Source organism: Arachis stenosperma, chromosome 10 (assembly GCF_014773155.1).
Source record: "Arachis stenosperma cultivar V10309 chromosome 10, arast.V10309.gnm1.PFL2, whole genome shotgun sequence".
NCBI lineage: Eukaryota > Viridiplantae > Streptophyta > Magnoliopsida > Fabales > Fabaceae > Arachis > Arachis stenosperma.
In genome coordinates this window covers 8,830,379-8,849,180 of record NC_080386.1, presented here as the reverse complement: position 1 = coordinate 8,849,180, position 18,802 = coordinate 8,830,379, and the positions used below count along the sequence as shown (strand labels likewise).

General features: G+C 26.8%; 1 protein-coding gene across 1 annotated transcript; it reads left to right on the top strand.

Moving 5' to 3' along the window:
• Positions 1–11,194: 11,194 nt before the first annotated feature.
• On the top strand, positions 11,195–13,761 carry LOC130956711 (uncharacterized). Its single transcript, XM_057883717.1, has 2 exons — positions 11,195–11,978; positions 13,412–13,761. Exons 1-2 carry the CDS (start codon positions 11,195–11,197, stop codon positions 13,759–13,761), a joined length of 1,134 nt encoding a protein of 377 aa, XP_057739700.1.
• Positions 13,762–18,802: the final 5,041 nt, after the last annotated feature.

Sequence of the window (18,802 nt, the reverse complement as noted above, 5' to 3'; positions counted from 1 at the left end):
AAATTAATAAAAAGATAATAAAAAATAAAAAAATAAAATTTAGAAAAACTAATACATATTGTGAATTAGAGACAAAAAGAATATACTCTTTTTATCATGAATTTTATATTTTTAATATTCATTCTCAATTAATTAGAACTATAAGTATATATTCTTTTTATATTATTCCAACTAATGTATATCTTATCAATTGAAAATGACTAGAAAGGAGAGAGAAAAAAATTACTATCAATAAACTGGCCTGCACCCTTAAAAATCGAAATTTATTACTAAGGTTTAGATTTAGAAAAAGTAGAAATTGCATCTAAGATTTTTGAAATGGATAGAAGGAAATACTTGTTGACAGAAGAGCGCGTAATTTAAAAGTAGATATCAGCCATAGACAAATAAAAACATGGAAAACTTTTACACAATTTAATCACAAAAAATCAAAATGTTGCAACTAATTACCACGATTATAGAAATTTGTCAATACTTCTTGTTCGTGAGTATTTTCCTGTGATAAACGACCGTATCTCTAGTAGTGTTAATAGAATCTAGCATAATATTGTGCATCGGTTCTTTATTAAGTTGAATATTCCTAGTAATATTTAATGAATTTGCAGGGTCATCCATTCTATGCTCTAATACTGTTTTATATGCTAAATAATTTGCAGGACTTGAAATTAGTTTGTACTTGTATATTTTTATATGAGAGCCCTATGAACTTATTCTTTGTTTCAAGCTCATTTATTAATGTACCCGATTCATTTATTAATATTTTGTCTATTTTTTTCAGAGCCATACATTTTTTATTATAGAATATGCATTTTATTTTTCTCCTAAACCTAGTTGAACGTCCTTCCTCCATTGATATTCTATGAACTTCGATAGTTCGATATGTAGAAAACTAAGCTAACAATGTTTTAATTACTCTTTCTTTCTGATAATATTTGAAAACTAAGGAAAATTTTGGAATTTTTTAATAAATGAAAAAATATTTTTAAAAACAAAATATAACAACTTTATCATTTAAAACTAAAAAAGTTAGAAAAAGTTAGAATTTCAAAACTATATTTAATTTAAAATAGCTTATCAATGTTCTAGAATTGTTGTTGTGAAATAATAGTGGTATTTGGATAAATTTTTCTAAAAATAAAAATTAAATATAAAAAGCAAAAGCATGATCTGAAGTAATTTCCAACCTGCTTTTGTCCTGTTAAAAGGAAAAATTAATTATTTTCTTTGCAAAAAATTTACATTTTAAGATTGAAATTTTCCTAGTATGCGACCAAGATATTTAACATTTAGGAGCATGTAAAAGTAATTCTAAAATTGATATTAGGGACTTAGGGTGTATCAGTATTCAATAATAATGCAAAGATAAATTAATTATAGGACATCTTACTTCAATCATTTGCTTCTTCACAAAGACCAAATCTTCTTAGCACAACTATATTACAAGTTTGTGTTATACAGTTGATCACTAGTAATCCAAGCATACACCAAATAAACTTTGTGTTCTAGTCAATCTGACACATTTTAAAGAGCTCCTAAAATGGGTTAGCTCTCTATTCCATTTAATGTTTGATATATCAGGAGTAAATCTTTATCTCCAACTTTTAATAAATTACAAAGTGAAAATTATTAACCGAAACCATACATATAATAATGCAAATTTAAGATTATGTATCTAATTTTTCTTTTTTTCAATTTGTTCCTCCAAATTTTAGATTCTAAATCTTACCATATTTGACTTAGTAAATAAGATTTTAAATTTAATACAATCTAATAAGATAAAGATAAGATAAATGTTTATGATTTTGCTGTATAAAATCGGGGCGCGCTACACATTCATGTAACCATGTAATCAAGTTGGCTCAAGTTTAAATAAAGTCACGCGCATTAATGACGAGTGAAAACACGGGCCCGAAAATCCTTCATTACTTCGCACTCATTATGAAAAAATATTACTGTTGAGTTAAGAAATTAACTAAATTAATTAATGATGACAAACATTATTTTTGGGCTAAAGTTACATGTTAGCAAAATATTATTGATCATGTTAGCATTTATGAAAATGTGGATTATGGGTTGATGTTAAGGAGAGAAGCAGACACAATAGACATAATTTAGTTTATTGATACTTTAATAGAATCTAGCATAATATTGTGCATCGGTTCTTTATTAAGTTGAATATTTCTAATAATATTTAATGAATTTGCAGGGTTATCCATTCTATGCTCTAATGCTGTTCTATATGCTAAATGATTTGCAGGACCTGAAATTAGTTTGTACTTACATATTTTTACATGAGAGCCCTATGAACTTGTTCTTTGTTTCAAGCTCATTTATTAATGTACCCAATTCATTTATTAATATCTTTGTCTATTTTCTCCAGAGTCATACATTTATCATTGTGGAATGTCCATTTTATTTTTCTCCTAAACCTAGTTGAACTTCCTTCTCCCACTGGTATTCTATAAACTTTGATATGTGAAAAACTAAGCCAACAGCATTTCAATTACTCTTTCTTTCTGATAATATCAGTGGTTTTCGTAATATGGTACATTTTGCGGGATGATCATTTAAGTTGGTTGGAAAAAAGGAAGAAAATGAAGAGTTAGAGAAACGTAGGGAAAGACAAGTGAATCTTTATTCTTCCAAGATATGTGGGACGAAAGGGAAATTTTGGAAATTTTTGATAAATAAAAAATATTTTCAAAAACAAAAGATAACAACTTTATTATTTAAAACTAAAAAAGTTAGAATTTTAAAATTATATTTAATTTAAAATAGCTTATCAATGTTATAGAATTGTTGTTGTGAAATAATGGTGGTATTTGGATAACTCTTTCTAAAAATAAAAATCTATTCTATTATATAAAAATCGGATGTCTGTATTTAATGATGAAACAATGTGGCATGCTTCGAAGAGTGTTTCTCAATTTAATTGTTTTAACTCATTCAACACAATTTATTGCACTGACTTAATTATATCAACTAATTGATTTGATTAGATATTTAAATATTAATATAATTAATATAATTTATTATAATTTATATTACTTAATTAATTATACTACATTAATTATAATTCGTTATATTAGTGAATTAGTCTTTTTATTTATAAAGTCTAAAATAAAATAAATAAATTATTATTTATTCGTAATTAAATTTATTTATATACTATATATGAATTAACATTAATTTATAAACCATAGTATTTGTAGATTGTGATAAAAACGCAAATCAGAAAAAAAAAATGCATACAATTATAGAAGAATTAAATCTATCCTCTTTATTTATTTTTAACCATCGTTTTAGATTTTAATTTTTTTTAAAACCAGTGATAGTGGAATTTTATTGATGCTAGATAAAATTATAGAAGAATCTACGAAATAGTATAAATTATTGCTCTCTCAATCAAATCATACCACATACAAAAATAAATTAAATTAAATAAACCGAATTTACATTTCTATATAATTCAATTCGATTTAGGCAAATACGTAGTAAATTAAATTCATAAGGTTCGAATTATATGCAACTTCTGAATAATTATAATGATATGGGTATTTTATATAAAAATTAATACAAAAATAATTTAAATTCCGTACAATATTTTTTTTTGTATTTATGAGCTATTAAAAATGAACGAAAAAATATTGCATGAAATTTGAATTTTTTTTGTATGGGTTGTTATATAAAATACTAATATCATTATAATTATTTATTTTGAAAATAAGTAAGGCTTTTATTTTAATTTTCTAATGAATATTTTAATTTTTTAATAAATCTAAAAGTTAAAATTAAAGCAACAATTATTTTAAAATAGAAAGAATATATTCAATGATAAAAAATAAGAACTTTTTTTTAATCAATCTCTTTGTTTATCAAAATACGTGTAGAAAATTTGATCAATCACAAGTAGTCTCTTTATAAGTTAGAATAATCTTTCGTATATGTAATTATTCAATTGTAATCATGGTAAGTCTCTAAACTAATTCATTAATATATGTAATTTAAAACCCTAATCCCAAATTGCATATGACCCATATATGATTTATCATACAATTGATTCTATTTTTAATATGTCTTTTCACGTAATTTTTTTTATTTTGTCTAAATTTTGTATGTTTTTTTTTATTTGTCTTATATTGCAATATTTTTTTGGAGTCAATAAAAATCAAAGTCTCAAATTTTAAATTATAGAAAATAAGATACTATGTTATAAAATTATTTTTTCTAATAATGTAAACTCATAAAAAAGGTATATTAATGGAATAAAACTATCTTAATTTTGGTGTGTATGATACCTGGTTTAGAAAACAATAAAAAGATGAGATAACCACAAATTTGTTGAAATAGGAGTGGTTCACGAAGAAGATGGCACAAGTTTTAAACAATCATGACATGGGATCGATATATATTATTTATATTCTAAATTCTTCAACCTGAATCGGCAAATAAAAATTAGTATATAGATTTTTTCGAAATACAATAATAACAATAATAAAAAGTGCTTTTAATTTATTATTAATTAGTCATTGAACCTTAAATTATCAAATAAAAAATATTATTAAATGAGAATACTTACTGAATGAGAGTGATTGTTAGAGTGTTGGTGTTATATGATGCTGTGGCTCACTAAAGTAGGTTACATTATATTTATGACTCAGTAAATGAAAATTTTTTATTTCGCTCAAAAAAGAAACTTTTGATTTGAAATAAAATCATTTCTTTGATTTTTTTCAACAAATTATAACATATACACATTAAAATTTTAGCCCAACCCAAAATACAATAGTTCTATATAAGAACTCTACAATTACATATAATTATCATATTCAGTATTTGATTATTAGATATTTTTTGAAAGTGTTACTGTTGCACATTGCACCACATCTTTATGTAAATTTTTTTTTTCATTTTAAATAAATTTTTTAAATGTCGATTAGTCTTCTATTGATTAGTGTTTTCATTTTATTTTGTTCAACTTCTTTGCAATTTTACTTTTTTTAGGGTTCACATGTTATAAACTTATTAGCTTAGTAATTGAAAATAAATAATATTTGTATAATTTTTAAATATTTAAAAAAAATAAGACTATATATTATGCAATCTCTAAAAGTACTGATACTACACAATACACTATGTTTTAGGTAAGTTTTATATGTTTTATATAAGTTTTATTTTTTTTATTAGATAGATTAAAGTTTATTAATTTGGATACTAATTTTTATTATTCACTTAATCTAATTATCCAAAAAAATTATTTTGTTATTTATAAAATAAATTTAAAAATTATATGTCACAAAGAACATACAGTACTACCTTTTAAAAGTATATTATTATTATTATTATTATTATTATTATTATTATTATTATTATTATTAAAACATACCACAAAGTTGTATTTAATTTTTAATACGTAATCCAATTTTTAATATTTAAATTTTAAATGACTAAAATTATTATATATTGAATATTTTGTCCTTAACTAATTTTTTTGTTATACGTTGATTAAAAAAATATGATTTATTAATCACTTCTAAATTTAAATTTAAAAATTGTTGTGCATGAGTGTATATTTTTAATTTATTATTTAATAATATATAATATAAAAATTAGTTTGCTTAAGACAGCTATATTTAAATTGGTTTGGCTTATATATATATATACCCCTTTTAGTTAGATTATTAATTTGTGAATTAAAAGTTTACATATTTAAAAATTAAGTTTTTTACTTTTTAAATAAAAAATGATATCTCATAAATTAATCAATAAATAATCAGTATTGTAAGTTAATGGATTTTTAAAATTTAACTTCAAGATAAGTATTAAAATTTGAAAATTTGTATTCGTAACTCATTGTTGTTGGAGAAATATATTGTAGATAAGTGACTTAATAACGATAATGTATCCCACTCCAGTCACACAATTCAAGGTTGCAAGGTTAAGACGAAAGATTATTTTGGCAAGAAATAAATAACTTATTTAAATAATTATCCAGTCATACAATTTTAACTAATCAATGAGAAAAATAAATGAAACACAATATTTAATTATTCAATTAAATACGAAATTAGTAAATTGAATAATTATTAATTGTGTTTCATTTATTTTTCTTGACTTAATAGTGTCGAAGAACAATAATAATACAAATTTTGACGTACATAAAAATGTGCATCATATTACTATAAGTCAAAGAACAGTGTGTCGAGAAACTGGTACCTCATCTAATATTCTCAGTTTACAATCCAGTGAAGATAAAGGTGAATTTTTTTCATTGTAATTAACTCATATTTATCTAAATTTAATTTATATCAGTTTAATGATAAAAATTTTCTATATATTTCTCATTACTCATTCATAGGAAAGTAAATATCTATGTATGGTGTACACTGTGCCTCGCATGGAATTGGACAGAAAAATACTCCTCCTAATTATGTAAGATCTTCTACATCAGAGATAAGATCTAAATCTTTAACTCTTCAGACGGATCCATCATTGACAAGAACTACACTATCTGTGTTAACAAATAGTACGTATAATTAATGATTGCCAAATGATTCATGCACCAATATTTAACAAAAAGTATACTTCATTGAAAATAATTTATATAACATAGATTTATTACAATTCTAGCATACTCCAGTGTACAAGGACCTGCCAATAATCTAACAGAAGTCGTTCTGCAAAATCAGCTTCCATCACACTGCGGTTCTCACAGATCGTGCCTAACAGAAAGGTAATTTAGAAAATATGATCATCATTATTATATTATTTTCTTTCCTATAGTGTCTAATGTTTAATTGAATAAAATTGAACTTTTTGTAAAGAAGTTCTACTATAATTGGGGTGCAAAAAAGATAATCTTCCTCTGTTGTTGTTTCGGTGGCTATTAATTTGGCACAACTTTATGAAGATGTAAATTTATCGACTGTTAAGACGCACCTACCAAGCGGTGACACACAAAGTGGCCAAAATATTGACCCTTTTATTGATGATGAAGGTAATTTCTCATTATATCAAGAATTTAAGTTTGTAGTTTGCAAGAGATATGAATTATTAGTAATACATCAACATATATATTTGCATTTTTTATAATTTTTATTTATTGTAGTTTTGAATGGTTATGATGATTCAATGTTGGATGTGGATATGGAAGATAATTTTATACTATCCTCAGAAACCTTAAACGGTATGTACAAATTTTATCTGTATGTTTATTTGCATCTTTGTGTACATCGTGGACTAAATTACATCGGTATGACAATTGAGTATCTAAAGAGAGTTCATTCGACAGATGTCTGGGATATAAGAAATCCTATTTATCAATGTCAACACTGTAAAGCATGGATATGGTATGGAGAAAGGCTTGCTAAAATCCAAACAGTCGCCCCAACCAAAGTTTTCATTATGTTGTATGGAAGGAAAGATCGAGCTTTCTCTACTTTCTGTGCCTCCTGATGAGCTCATTCAGCTTCATACTGGAGGAGAACAAAGAAGTATTCATTTCCTAAAAAATATAAGGATATTTAATTCAATATTTTATTTTACATCAATAGTAAAAAAAATTGACCGTGGGGTGAACAATGGGACTGCTCCTCCAATTTTTAAGCTTGGGGTCAAAACTACCACAGCATCGGTAGCTTACTTCCTCCTGATAGTTTGTGACCAACATTTTCCCAACTATATATCTATGACACAAAAAATGAGATTGATAATCGAATAGGCACACATCGGTATTTTTCATGCAACCAGCCAAACTTTTTAGTTATTTCTTATCTGTGAGAGAAAATAACATAAATTTTATTGTTTTTTTTTTGCAGTTCCAATAAAGCTATAAATGAGCGGGATAGGGAAATTGTGGCAATATTAAGAAACATATTAGACAAATATAATAGTTTGGCAAAGAATTTTCACTATGCAAGAGATAGGTACCAAAAGGAAAATTGCACAAACATAAATCTTAAGTTGATTAGTAAAAGGACTACAGATGGCAGGAAATACAACTTGCCATCTGCATCTGAGGTGGCTGCATTGATTGTTGGTGATGTCGAACAACTTAGCAAAGATAGAGATATTATTATAGAGAGTCAATCTAGAAAGCTCCAGCGGATTGATGTTTTTCATCCATCTTATTTAGCCTTGCAATATCCATTGTTGTTTCTATATGGGGAGGATGGATTTCGTTTGGGTATTATAACATCAGATTCTATCTCCGCTAGGCCTACAAAGAAAAACAAAATAATCACTTTGTGACAGTTCTTTGCTTTTCGACTATAGAAAAAGACGGGTGAATCTCCGTTAATTCTGAGATCAAAGAGATTATTCTAATAATTTCTGGTAGATGCCTACACAATGGTGAAATCATAGAGGTTAAAATTCTTTAGGTGTAAAAAACCACAGTTGAGGGTTGATAAATACAAATGTCTACATGAAAGTCTTATAAACGGGAATGTAGATGCTGCAAGGCTTAGCAAAAAATCACTCTTCCCAGTACTTTTACCCGTGGACCTAGGTATATAATGAATAATTGTAAAGATGCATTTGCAATTTGCAGATATGCAGGATATCCTAACTATTTTATCACCATGACCTGTAACCCTAAATAGGATGAGATAAAAAGAAAAGTGACTCCTATTGGATTGAAGGCAGAAGACCGTCCTGATATATTATGTCGAGTTTTCAAGATCAAATTTGATGGTTTGATTGATGACCTAAAGAAGAAAAAAATTTTGGCAAAATTTTGGGATGTAAGTCTGTGTTTATGCAACGCTTTATTAAAATCTTATGTTGTAATGCTTTACTCATTTGTCTTTTTCAATTTTCAGATGTTTGAACTGTAGAGTTTCAAAAGAGAGGGCTTTTGCATGCACATATCCTTTTATTCATGAGTAACGAGTTCAAGTCACAAACACCAGATGACATAGACAAACATATAACAGATGAGATTCTTGATGAAAATGAAAGGCCAAATCTACATGGAGCTATTCAAAATTATATGGTACATCGTCCATGTGGTCCGTACAATAAGAATTCACCTTGTATGAAGAATGGATCATGTTCAAAGTTCTATCCTAAAAAGTTTAGACAGCGAACACTCATTGAAGAGGCCAAATTTCTCAAATATAGGCGTACTGATAACGGTCGAACAGTGAAGAAAAGGAAATGTGTACTAGACAATAAGTTCATTGTTCCGTATAATTCAGAATTGTTGCTTAAGTTCGGGTGCCACATAAATGTGGAATACACATGCTAAACAAGTTCTATTAAGTATCTGTTTAAGTATGTACACAAGGGTAATGACCGTGTAACAGTTACTCTATACAATGCTGGTGATCCGTCAAAAGCCACACAAGTTGTTGACGAAATTAGGAATTACTACGATTGTAGGTACATTTCGGCATGTGAGGCAGTCTGGCATCTATTTGGATACGAAATCCAAGAGAAAGAATCATTTGTGATTAGACTTCCATTTCATTTGGAGGATGAGCAACCTGTGGTTTATGGTAAAACTTCTAATGTGAATGATATCGTCAAAAGAGCAATATCTCATATGTCCATGTTTTTGGGATGGATGACGGCGAACACGTCATATCCTTATGTTTGAAGTCTGCCTTATGTTGAGTTTCCAATCAAGTTTGTTTGGAATGACGATTCTTCAAAGTGGTTTCCTCGAAAGAAAGGCTTCGCAATTGGAAGGTTGACTCATGTACCTGCAGGTAATGACGAGTTTATATTCAATTTTGATCTTACTTATTTAATGATTTAAATTTAAAATCTTAACAGCCTGTACCTCACGTCCATTTTATTCGATTTATCTACACTAGAAAATAAATATTCAAATAACCTTCAATAGTTATAATCTGTAGATTATACAATTTTTTATTTTTCTATATTTTTTAGGAAAATTATTCTTATGCGGATGTGTAGCTACATAATAATTAAAATAGCGTAGCTTAATCCATTTAACAACTTAAAAGTGGGAGTTTAACCAAACTTTTTGCAGCAAATACCGAAGAATATTACCAACGACTTCTCTTGAATACTCAAAGAGGATGTATGTGTTTTCGAGATATAAGAATAGTATGAGGAACAATTTATGCTAGGTATAGAGATGCATGCTTCGTCCTTGGACTCTTGCAAGATGACAAAGAATTCATTGATGCAATTAAGGAAGCAAGCTCATGGGCCTGAGGATCATATGTTAAGAGGTTATTTGTCATTCTATTAACATCTAACAATATCTCAAGACCAGAACATGTCTGGGATAGATGTTGGCATTAACTCTCAGATAATATTTTTATCAACAGAGAGCCGTGATGAACATGAAGGGTGAGTTTTTATTAATTACAATGATAAAAGTTCTTTGTTATTGATCAATTTTAGTTTGATTGAGTTTTTACAGTATCATATAATATGCAGAGTTAACAATGTCAGATGATGAGATTAAGCAGTTGTGCTTAATAGATATAGACAAGATCTTACATTTCTATGGTAAAATCTTGAAAGACTATCCTCCTATGCCTTTAGCAACTGAAGTTGATAGTTCTTTGTTAATCGAAAAGGTTATTAGGAAAGAGCTAAACTTTAACAGGGATGATTTAAAGAAAAATGCCTCAGACATGTTGGCCATCGCAACACCTGAGCAGAGATATGCATTCGATAAAATTGTTACACTGTATATTGTGATGAAGGGAGTTTTTTCTTTGTATATGGTTATGGGGGTACTGGAAAAATATTTCTCTGGAATCTTATATCTGCTGAGATTCGCTCAGGGGGTGATATAGTGTTAAATGTTGCTTTGAGTGGTATTGCATCTTTACTTTTTCCCAATGGAAGAACAACATACTCAAGGTTCAAAATATCGCTGAATATAACTGAGAATTCTATATGTAATATCAAACCTGGTTCCCCTCAAGCAATGTTGTTGTTGAAAGCCAAACTTATAATTTGGGATGAGGCTCCAATGGTTAGTAGGTACTACTATGAAGCGCTTGATAAATACTTGGGTGATATCATGAGGTGTTCTCCAACATATAGCAAAGATTTGTCCTTTGGAGGAAAAGTGGTTGTACTAGGTGGAGACTTTAGACAAATTTTTTCTGTCATTCCATGAGGATCGAGATAAAATATCATTCATTCAACCGTGAATTCGTTTTATCTTTAGAAGTTTTGTCAGATGCTCAAACTAACATAAAATATGAGACTCTCTGTAGGGACGATTGCTTCAGATCAAGATGAGACAGAGCAATTTGATGAGTGGTTATTGAAAGTTGGTGATGGTCTAATAAGTGACAATATGGATGGTGAATCTGAGATATGTCTTCCAGGAGATATTGTTATTCCTTCTTCGGACCAGGCATTTGATGAGTTGGTTCATTTTTCTTATCGAAATATTTTGGAAAACATGTCCTCAAAGAATTTTTTCAAAGCAAGAACTATACTGGCTCCCACACTAGACATCATTAAAGAGGTCAACAACCATCTGATGGCTATTATTCCTGGAGGAAAAAAAATATATCTTAGTTCGGATTCCATTTGTATGGATGAAGGGAATATGGAGAGTCAACTAGATCTCTATGGTCCTGAATTACTGAATAGCATAAATTGCTCTGATTTGCCTCCACATAAATTAATACTCAAGGTTGGTGTTCTGGTAATGTTACTAAGGAATATTGACCAATCCAGTGGTCTTTGTAATGGTACAAGGCTACAAGTTAGGAAGCTTGGAAATCATGTCATAAAATGTGAAGTCTTAACAGGTAACAATGTTGGTCATATTGCTTTGATTCCAAGAATGAATATGGTACCAACAAATGAAACCGTCACAGTTAGATTCCAACGAAGACAGTTTCCCATAATAGTATCGTTTGCCATGACAATTAATAAGTCTCAGGGACAAACTTTATCTCATGTTGGATTGTACTTGCTCAAACCAGTTTTTACACATAGCCAACTATATGTGGCACTTTCAAGAATTAAGAGTAAGAGAAGTTTAAAAGTTTTACTTATGAATCACGTAGGAATGTCTGTAAATTCAACCATCAATGTTGTTTATAAAGAAATCTTTAAAAAAATAGTATTCTAATGTAAATATTTTAATTTTATTTTAAATTCTGTATCAGTGTATAATTATTTTACCTTAAAAAATATAAAATAATTATTACTTATTTTTTTAAATTAAACTTTGATTTTGATAATAATTTTATAAAATTTTTAAAATAATAATTATTTTATATTTTTATTTTAAATATTGAAGTATATAATTTTTTTTATTTTTATAAATTTTTCCGTGCTTAGCACGGATTTATACATTAGTTAAATATAAAAAGCAAAAGCATGATCACCTGCTTTTGTCTTGTTAAAAGGCAAAATTAATTATTTTCTTAATATGCAACCAAGATATTTAATATTTAAGAGCGTGTGAAAGTAATTCTAAAATTGATATTAGGGTGCATCAGTATTCAGTAATAATGTAAAGATAAGTTAATTATAGGATATTTTACTTCAATCATTTGCTTCTTCACAAAAATCAGATCTTCTGAACATAACCATATTGCAAGTTTGTGTTTCATATATAGTCTTTTTATTTTTATTTATTTATTTTTCTGCACCATCAGTTTTTGATATATTATGTAGTTGATCACTAATAATCCATTAAAACACCAAATAAAGTTTGTGTTATGTTCAAACTGATATATTTTAAAGAGTTTTTAAAATGGGCTAGCTCTCTGTTCCATTTAAAATATTAAATTTTTAGATTGCAACATTATTTTTGTTGATATTTATGAATAAAAAATTAATTTGTATAAACCTTTTTTTATGTATTTATTTTAATTAACGTTTAAGTACAATGACTATATATTTAGTTAGTTAGTTATTTAATTTTCAATATGTAAAAGTGCAATTTAATTTTAGGTATTCAGATGATGTATCTAATCTTTTTTTTAATTTGTCTTTTCAAATTCTAAATTCTAAATCTTACCATATTTGACTTAATAAATAAGATTTCAAATCAAAAATAATTTAATGAGATAAGATAAGATAAATGCATGATTATGCTGAATAAAATCATTATATATAGTACCATAAGTCCATAAGTAAAAATAAAAGATCCTAAAGCTGCAATTTTTCTTCACCTCAATTTAGTTTATTAGTTAATAGTAAGTTTTCATGGCTAAGAGATCAACCTCCTATTCAATAGAATTCACATGTTCTGAAAAACCATCTTTATGGCTTATAACTGAAGAAAATTCATTTCCTAATAGCTTCCGTATTAATTTTTCTTGTACCAATCAAATAATCCAACAAAAAAAAATTGTGACGAAACCAACCTCTAAGCCACATATTGATGATGAATTCTCTTCTTTTACTGCCACTACTGTCAACGAAACTTTTTTTGTTCCTTGGTATAAAGTTCCTAGTCATTTGCAACCCACCACTGATGATGATAAAGAAAAATTCAAATACTTGCAAGAAACCTTCTCTTCAATGTTCTTATCATCAAAGCTATTAGATAAAATTATGCCTTCCATATGCGAATTTGCGAGGGAGATCATGAAAATGTCTAAATGTGACCGTTACGCAGGAATTTGGCCATTTGAAGTGAACCTTCGCGTCACCACATCCATTGTTGATGTCACCACATCCATTGTTGATGAAGATGACGATTGTGAATTTGTTGGAGAGAATGAGATGCCAAAAGATGATGATTGTTGGGATGAGAGGCAAGATGCATATGCATGGAGAGATAAACTGATAGTCTGATACTGTTATTAAGTTTTTGAATTAATTTTCGTTCGTTTTAGTTTATAACTATTTTGAAGTAGTGCTCTGTAGATTTTTTTTTCCCACTGTTTTCAAAACATTGAGTTTTTAGATTGTAACATTATTTTTGTTGATATTTATGAATAAAAAATTAATTTGTCTGCATTTACAATAGTGAATATGATAAATGGAATAATCACAATTAATAAAAAGAAAAGAAAAAAGAAAGAAAGAAAGAAAGGAATATGAAAATCAAAACAAGCCAGCAACCCGGAAAGATGAGTGCTGGAGAACGGAGAGAATGGCGGCTATGGAAACCGAATTTGATGGCTGAAATGCGCGAATTTCAATCAAACAAAGTCGGAAGCATTGGATGGCAAGCAGCAGAACCGCAAAGAAACAGAAGCAAATAAAACTCTTTGCTATGATAAATGTTTTGATAATTAAATCCAATGGTTGCTAAATCTTTTTAGAAGGCGATTTAGACCTAAAAAGCCTTTGAAGAAACAGAAGCAAAATCGGGAAGCGTAAAAAGAAAACAAGAAACTATACAGTCCATAAGAAACAGGGGTCTTGGATTTAAGTCTGCATAGTGCAGTAGTGGCTGCTATATGGTGTGACTTCTTTTGTGATTGAAACATGAGATGATACACCTTTAGCATCACAGCTTCCCCATGGATCGTGTGCACACGACGGCACCGTTATTTTCTGTTATTGAATAGAGTCCAATCAACGGAAAGCATTTCACTGTTTATGCTTCTATTATCAAATATGCTTCTATTATCATATATTTAGTTAATCGAATATGCTCGATTCGATCTAGTTAGTAATACGAGCTACACTATAAATTGAACATGACTACTTCGATTTACTACTATTCTACCAAGAAATATAAATGGATGTAGGCTAATTCGATTTATTAGGGTGTAAATATAAGTTAAATGTGAATTCCATAGCATAAATCGAATCCATACAATTATTTTGATACACTAACAAAAATAATTATATCTATATGAAGCTAATGCTAAATCGAATTCAATTAATTCGATAATACTAGTTTATGCAAAAAAATTTGCATTTAATAAAATTTAAAATTTTTTATTATGTAATTGGTTAGTAACAAGTACATTACAAATTTTTATAGTACTCATTATAATAATATTTAATTTAAAAATTATTATTAAAATTTTAGTTGTACTAATTACAAAATAAATAATTACAATAATTTTTTTTATAAAACTTTTTTAAAAGATGTCACGAGTATTATAAAAATTTTCTTGAACCGATTTACATAAATTGGACTTACAAATTTTTATAGTACTTATAAAATCTTCTAAAAAATATGTTCACATTTTATAAAATTATTTACAATAATAATAATAAGGTTTAAAGATACTTTATTATATTAGGTTAAAAAAATTAAATTATTTAAATAAATAATTCAGTGTTTAGAAGAAGCATTAGAATAATTTTTTGGAAGTATTTATCATATCATAAATTTATAATTATGTAAATATGTGAAGGATTTATTTTTTAAATTACGTTTTTAAATTGATTGGCTTTTAATATTATTAGATTGTCTTATTTTTAAATCGGTCAATTCATTTTATATTTATATATTGTTATAATTTTAAAAGTTTTATTATAATTATTCATATTTTGTAACGAGTACAACTAAAATTTTAATAACAATTTTTAAATTAAACATTATTACGATGTAACTATAAAAATTTGTAATGTACTCGGTAAGCTCCATATGAATATAATTGTTGGTGTATTAAAATAATTACATGAATTCTATGGAATTCACGTTCAACTGGTATGTATATACGCTTTACATCCTAATAATTCGAATTAGCCTGCATCTATTTATATTTTTTGGTAGAATAATAGTAAATCGAAACGGCCAGATTCATTAATAGTGTAGTTCGTATTATTAAGTAAATCGAATTAAACATATTCAATTTACTAGGATGGACAAAATACATGCATAAATCAAACTAGACCTATTTCATTTGTATGAAATCTTTTGATTTATATAAAAATCTTTATAAAGACATTCACGTAACATTTTTTCATTTTAGAATTTACATAATATCAATCTTCAATTGGTTTACTTACGGTTCTTTCATTTGTATTGCTAAAATTACATATTTGAATTTTTTCTTTCTTCCATGCCTTCACACCCTCCTTTCATATAAATATTATTGATCATTGTTAGCATTTATGAAAATGTGTGCGGATTATGAGGTTGATGTTGAAGAGAGGAGCAGACACAATAGACATAATTTAGTTTATTAATACTTTACACTATAAAAAATAAGGGATTTAGTCATAAAAAAATTCGTAGCTAAATTCTAAAAAAATTGTGACAATTATACTTTGGCAACAAATGAACATCTGTTGCTAAGGAGGGAGACGCGTTTTTAATTAGACACACTTTTTACTCCATTAGTCACAGTCTTAACACCCGTAGAGACATTTTGTTAGTCACAATTTTAGCACGTTTAGACACGTTTTTTTCCGTGATAAAATGAAAGAATGCATAACAAAATAATTATTTCTGCCACACTCTACTATGATAAAATTGGTCAGAGCAGACTTTTTTGCCACATTTTTTTCGTGGTTAACAATAAAAGTTAAATTAAAAAAAAAAACATCGTAATAAAAATGCTCCTTAATATAAAATTTTATCAGATAAAATTAAAAAAATAATAATAACATTCCTATAGGTATTATCCATAGTATAAAAATATAAAATTAACTAATACTTAATATTAAAAGTAAATATCCTGAATTACATGGGTTTAATGTTAAAAAAATATTCCAATATAACTATTACAAAATAAATATCAGACTTTGTTAAATTGATAAAAAAACTAAAAGCCTAAAGGTACCAAGACAATTTTCATTTTTTGTTACACATACAATAAATAGCAAAAATGACATGTAACTTCAGCCACTGAATTATACATTCTGTCGATACTCCAATTATTTTGTGTGTTCCAATAAAATCTGCTAAGTAAGACAGAGATCAGAAATCAAGCTAAAAGATTAATAGGCCATAATTTGACTCTTTAGAGGATGATCAGAAAAATTAAGGTACAACACTTACTTCGAGGATGTAATTTGCAATTGCTTTGCAGCTTTCAATTGCTAGTTGCATAATATTTTTCAAAATGTCAATTGGTAGTTTAGAATCTATCTACAGTCAGTAACAAACGAAAGAATGTATATTGGGATAACAAAAAAAAAAAGTCTAAAATTAATTTACATTGTTGACTAAAAGAAATACAAAAAAATAAAAATAATGCCAAAAAAAATAAGAAGTGCCACTTTATTCAACTTTGGCAGAATTCAAACAGTAACAGGACCTCCAACACTGTTTTCTACTTAGTTTAAATTTATCCATATTTATACAAGTTTCAATAATTACAAAGCCACAAAGATAAATCAAAAGTTGAATAATTTAAAAGAAAACACAAACTTACACGGGAATCTCAGCATCGACAATAGTCAAAGTTGCAGTGTTGATACACACAGATGTAGTTTCTACACAAGGAATATTGAGAAAGAGTTAGTTAATAGTAAAAAAAATAGTCTTTTAAATACAAAAAATAAAAAATAAAAACTTCAGCAAAGAGACAATATTAGATAAACATAAAAAAGAGCTGCTTATTGTTCCTTCTAATCTTCTTTGTGATTCAGGATTGTCAGTAAAATTTTAATTTACACTCTTTTGGGACTTTCTTTGGCGACTCAATGCTGAATTTACTAAGGATACAGAGAAACTGAATAATAGTCTTAACCTGTGAGAAAGTTCTTCCAATTTTTTAGTGAGTGGGCTTTACTTTGGTGCTAAGTGAAAGTTACTTTTAAGTTTTTTTCCCAAAATTTTACTTGTATTATTATAAACCTTCATTTGAATTTATTTCAGCAAAGTGATTGAGATTTTTAATTTAAATTAATAGTTAACTATAATAAAAAATATATAAAATTATAATATATACCATATTTCAAAGACAGTATATGTTAATTAAGATTATGAATTTTGGGTCGTTGGATTTAAAAGAATAAAAAAAATTATCAAAAACAATTCTAAAATTTTGTAACGATTTCAAAAATAAATCTACCTTAATTTATGTTGGATATTTTTTAATTAAATTAATAAAAAGATAATAAAAAAATAGAAAAATAAAATTTAGGAAAACTAATGCATATTGTGAATTAGGATAAAAAAGTACTCTTTTTATCATGAATTTTATATACACTTTTAATATTTATTTTTAATTAATTAAAATTATAAATATGTACTCTTTTTATACTATTTTAACTAATGCATGTTCAGCTACTCAATGCTGAATTTACTAAGGTCACGGAGAAATTGAAAAAATAGTATGAATCTGTGAGAAAGTTCTTTCGATTTTCTAGTGAGTGGACTTTACTTTAGTGCTGAATGAAAATTTTTTTTCGGCTCAAAATTTAACTTGTGCTATTGTAAATGTTCATTTGAATTTATTTCAGTCGAGTAATTGAGATTTTTAATTTAAATTAATAGTTAACTATAATAAAAAATATAAAATTATAATTATATACCATATTTCAAAGACAGTACATACTGATTAGGATGAATTTTAGCTCGTTGGATTTAAAAAAATAAAAAAAATTGCCAGAGAAAAAAAAATTAAAATTTTGTAACTGTTTCAAAAATAAACCTACGTTAATTTATGTCGGATTTTTTTATTAAATTAATAAAAAGATAATAAAAAAATAAAAAAATAAAATTTAAAAAAATTAATACATATTGTGAATTAGAGACAAAAAAAGTACTCTTTTTATCATGAATTTAATATTTTTAATATTCATTCTCAATTAATTAGAACTATAAGCATATATTCTTTTTATACTATTTCAACTAATGCATATCTTATCAATTGAAAATGGGTAGAAAGGAGAGAAAAAAAATAACTATCGACAAACTGGATAATCGAAATTTATTACTAAAGTTTAAATTTAGAAAAAGTAAAAACTGCATCTAAGA